Source organism: Amia ocellicauda, chromosome 5, assembly GCF_036373705.1.
Source record: "Amia ocellicauda isolate fAmiCal2 chromosome 5, fAmiCal2.hap1, whole genome shotgun sequence".
In the NCBI taxonomy this organism is placed as follows: domain Eukaryota; kingdom Metazoa; phylum Chordata; class Actinopteri; order Amiiformes; family Amiidae; genus Amia; species Amia ocellicauda.
Window position 1 is genome coordinate 46,022,129 of NC_089854.1, and position 4,345 is coordinate 46,026,473.

The 4,345-nt window shown below is 36.9% G+C and overlaps 1 protein-coding gene across 2 annotated transcripts; it reads right to left on the reverse strand.

Annotated features, from left to right (window-relative positions):
* Window positions 1-503: 503 nt before the first annotated feature.
* On the reverse strand, window positions 504-3,976 carry arl1 (ADP-ribosylation factor-like 1). 2 transcript variants are annotated; one of them, XM_066705467.1, is made up of 6 exons: window positions 3,834-3,976; window positions 2,670-2,807; window positions 2,408-2,489; window positions 2,026-2,137; window positions 1,330-1,508; window positions 504-1,116 (listed from the first exon to the last, which is right to left on the reverse strand). In XM_066705467.1, the coding sequence occupies exons 1-6, from the start codon at window positions 3,835-3,837 to the stop codon at window positions 1,086-1,088; spliced, it is 546 nt and encodes a 181-aa protein (XP_066561564.1). In that variant the 5' UTR covers window positions 3,838-3,976; the 3' UTR covers window positions 504-1,085. The 2 variants fall into 2 exon arrangements, with proteins under 2 accessions (XP_066561564.1, XP_066561565.1); XM_066705468.1 differs by lacking the exon at window positions 2,670-2,807 and having other exon boundaries at window positions 3,834-3,935.
* Between the last annotated feature and the right edge of the window lie 369 nt (window positions 3,977-4,345).

A 4,345-nucleotide genomic window follows, 5' to 3' on the forward strand; every position in this document is an offset into this window, starting at 1 on the left:
TATCATTGTACATATCCCTATTTGGATTGATTTGTAGATTCAACACCCAACCTATGAAATCAACTTGTGAAAACAGTCATTCTTAAAGAATCTCTCTAATGTCCCTGAGCTGGTATTATAAATCATATAGTCTAAATAGTAACCAGTTATGAAAAATAAAACATGGACCAACTCTGTATGCCAGGTTATAACACTATGGCAAAACTGGATCAATAAAAGGCTGTAGTGATATCTAGTGAAAATCTGTGAAAAAGCTGCTTAGATAGTCCTCCATTTAGCACTGTAAAAATAATTGAATACCAAATCCTATCCACTGCAAAGCAACATTTTGGTGAAATGGATGATACCATAACATGTCTGGTTATTGCTCAGAGTGGTAGTTCTGCTGTATTGCATTTCAGTTTCAGGCAAAGAGAATTCTCAATCTACACACGGTTAATCACAAAATCCCAATTATGTATTTCACTGTTCAGCTGCACTGAAATCAGGAGGAATCGCAGCAGTGCTGTAGATGATTTATTGATTTCTTAGTGTGAATCAATCACATTACAGAAGCCTTCCTCTGCTGTAGATGTTGATAAATAAATATGAAATTCAGATATCGCATACATTAGTGTCAGTTACTAACTAAAACATCAAACAGAAGATGGACTCTGTTGACGTGCAAGTCTTTTAACATCACTGACGGGAGGAGGGAGGGAGAAAAAAAATAAAACAAACACAAAAAGCCCAGCCTATATCTGAAAACACCACTAAATCCATATAAATAAAAAAATAACACCAGTACATAATCTGCAACAAAAGGAGCAGGTCAAAGGTGTTTGCAGTGCAGTGGTACCTTTACTACCACTTCCTCGGGTCACAGACAGACATGTGGGATTCAGCAAAGTGTCCTTTTGTTTGTCAGGCGCTGCCCCAAGGGGTTCCTCGTCATTTCCCATCACTGATTGAGTGAAATTTCTCACCCGGCTTCCTTGGACTGAGAATGACTGCCTTCTGTTAGTGAATACACCACCTCTCTCACCTCATTCTCTAGGGGAAGTATTTACACAGGGTATATGGTCAAGAGGGTGAAAGCTGCAGATTTACTGCCTGCTCTTCAGAGCTTCCACCAGCCTAAAGAGAAAAGAAACAGTGTCAAGACATTTGCAATTAAAAAAAATAAGTAGCAAAGTAGAAGTAATTTGAAGATTTTATAACCTGACAAGAAAATTCCAATCCCACCTTAGATTTTGTACACTAGCGAAGACTAAAACTACATACATTCAAGATGTGTTTCTTATTTGCAGTCTTAAATGTATCAAATCTCTGCTTTAACACACAACCTACCAATCCATTGCTTCATCTAATCCAGTGCCTTTTGTTGCAGATGTTTTGAAAATCTGCCATTTTCTGTCCTTCAGTGCGGGTAACCCCAGCGAGTTTGCCACTTCTGTGGGTGTCATGGCCTGTTCCATATCCTGTTTGTTAGCAAATACTACCAATATGGCTTTCTTAAGCTCTTCTTCCTGTAACAGGGGAACAACACACAACTGAAATACAAAGGCCAAGAAGACCTCTGTTGCACATGGCAGCACTCATTTGAAAAGCTTTTTGTTATTTTTAAGCAAAGAGGCCAAAGAGAAGACACTGGCTCTGTTGGATGCTTTAACAGGCAGGTGCTTGACTGAGTTCAGCCACAACAGCATTACTGACACTAGGGTCATAGGTTTCTATAAATACATATAAATTCACTCTCAGCCACCTAACACCAGCATTAGGAAAACAACAAAAATACAGAGATGGTTCAAGTGTTAAATTCAGTAATCTGATTAGATTTGACTTTTTAAATAGTGTAATAAAAGAGTTAGTTCTTTAATAAGTTCATAAGTTATTTATACTTAATAACCTTACTGTTTAAACTAATCTGATTCAGGAAATTAGTTCAATTAAGTAATTGAGAGCTCGGTTGGAACAAAAACCAGCAGGGTAAGGGGTCCTCCAGGACCAGGGTTGGGAATTACTGCTTCAGATAATTGGTCCTACCTCCAGCATAGCCACAAGCTCCGATTTGGAGATCCCCATTCTGTCCCTGTCACTGCTGTCCACCACGTAAATCACTGCATCAGTGTTGGAGTAGTAACAGCGCCAGTAAGGCCTGAAGCACAAATAAAAGGTTCAATGCATCAGGAGGTATGTTCACAAACATACACACTTCTGCCTTAGCTCTTTTGCAAAATAAAGTTGAAAAATAAAAATTAAAAAGATTGAATTGCAGAATCTTTCAAATGCATGTTACTATAACTGAAGCCAAAGAATATTCTTATTCATGTAGATAAATTAGTAATACCTGAAGATGTTTCAATTTTTTTTTTTTAATTTCTTTTTAAGTGGCCCATATTGTTTGTTCAACAAAACAAATAATTACCTTATACTTGTCTGCCCTCCAAGGTCCCACACTTGGAACTTAAGATTCCTGCATGTAACAGTTTCAACATTGAAACCAATTGCTAGAGAGGAAAAGAAGAAGATAAAAACATTTGGCTCTGTTGTACATTTTCTCTCCTTGTGATCAAGGAATTTCAGATTATTATTTTTTAAACAAATATTGATTTTATTTCACAGAAGACTTGCAGCCTTTTATCCCTGAACTAGATACAGAAATGCCACTTTTTAAAGCACACACTCACTTGGAATTGTAGTAACTACCTCTCCGACCTGTAGCCTGTAAAGAATAGTCGTCTTTCCAGCACCGTCTAGTCCCAAAATCAAAATTCTCATCTCCCTAGTCCCAAACAGACTGGAAAACAAGCTGGTGAAGAAATTACCTTCGGAAAGTAAAACACAATCAATTAGGTGCTTGCATGCTGAGGGGTAATCAATTAATACAATCCCCATTACCAACTTTTCTAATGTAGATTTGTTTTCATGATCCATATAGCTGGGCAGTGCCTCATTTTAAAATGTAACTACCAATTTGTAAACCTGTTTGACCTATAGATTCGTCATCTACGTAATCAAATACAGATCAACTCATGTTCAGTTTAGCCAGGCGTTTCTTTCTTCAGTCTCATTGTAAAACTGTCAATCCCCTCATCCCACTCTCTTTCAAAATCAATGCACTTGTCGAGGTGGAAACTACTGCGTCTGACGTCATTCTAGCGTGCCACCGTCCACGCCCACATTTTGAATAAACGATTTCATAATTAATTAAGTTATAACAAGCACAACACAAGACTTCTGAAATATTTGTATTTGTATATCGTTTCATTTTTGTCCTGTTGAAACGTAAGATAAATGACTTGAGCGAAAACACTGATTAGCCCAACCAAAAACACGGCGAGAGTAGTTTGACTCCATCTTTCACTAGGGAATGTGTTGCTCCTTTTCATTTACTTAATCAAAACAAATGATTATCCAACTAATCCGTGATTTTGAGAAATGTAAAATAAAAACGTATGTAATCAATATGAAGCAGTATAAAACGACAGTCACATGGAGGCAGAGGAATTCCTGTCTGGCCACTTGTCTTCAATAAAGGCCTTCCCTTCAGGCATCTATTTACCTCCAATCAACTGTGTAACCTACACTCTCTTCAGACTGCTTCTACAGCTATCAACTGTAGACATATGTTTATCACTATAATATTATACACAAACATATCATTATTAATGATAAAGAATCTTAACTATATGTATTTCATATTTCCAAGTCGTCAGGAAACACTTTAAAAACACAACACTGCTAATTTCCTGGTTGGGTTCGGTTCAAACGTTACTCAATACAAAACTCAGCGTAACATGACTTTGTCCACACAGTAGCCAATGTTACCTTTAATTAATGAAAGCACTTACCCATATCTGCAAACGGTTGCTTTCTTTTCCCAGAACGTGTTGAACCTCCTCAGCGGTACCTGACTCCGAATCTCAGTGACGTGTCACTGGCCAGCACAAGAGCTATCTGTCAGTTGAGAGGCATCAGATTCGCAAATGCAATTAATGCAGTTCATCAGTTTACATAGCTATGTGTAATATTATTTAAATGTATTACTTATTTTTCTTTGTGTTTTTAATAATCATAAATATGCGTGTAAATGAATATGTACATTATATATTTATTAAGGAATGTGTTTTTCACATTCACAAATACGACAATTTCCGTAAACGCACAGAGAAATGACGTTTTCTTCCTTCAACACGAGATTATTACCGTAGTAGAACTAAAAAACTGAAATACTGCATAGGTAAAATATCAAATATATCCGCACAACATTTTAATGAAATAGTTGGGAACGTAGGTATGAGAACAAGCCATAAGCACAGCATATCCAAGGACCAAGCCTAAACAATGATCTATAATTTTAGAA

Coding starts and splice junctions, on each gene's coding strand:
- arl1 (XM_066705467.1), bottom strand. Junction 2,490..2,669: donor GGTAGTTACTACAATTCCAA/GTGAGTGTGTGC, acceptor TTTCCTCTCTAG/CAATTGGTTTCAATGTTGAA. Junction 1,509..2,025: donor AGCTTGTGGCTATGCTGGAG/GTAGGACCAATT, acceptor CCCCTGTTACAG/GAAGAAGAGCTTAAGAAAGC.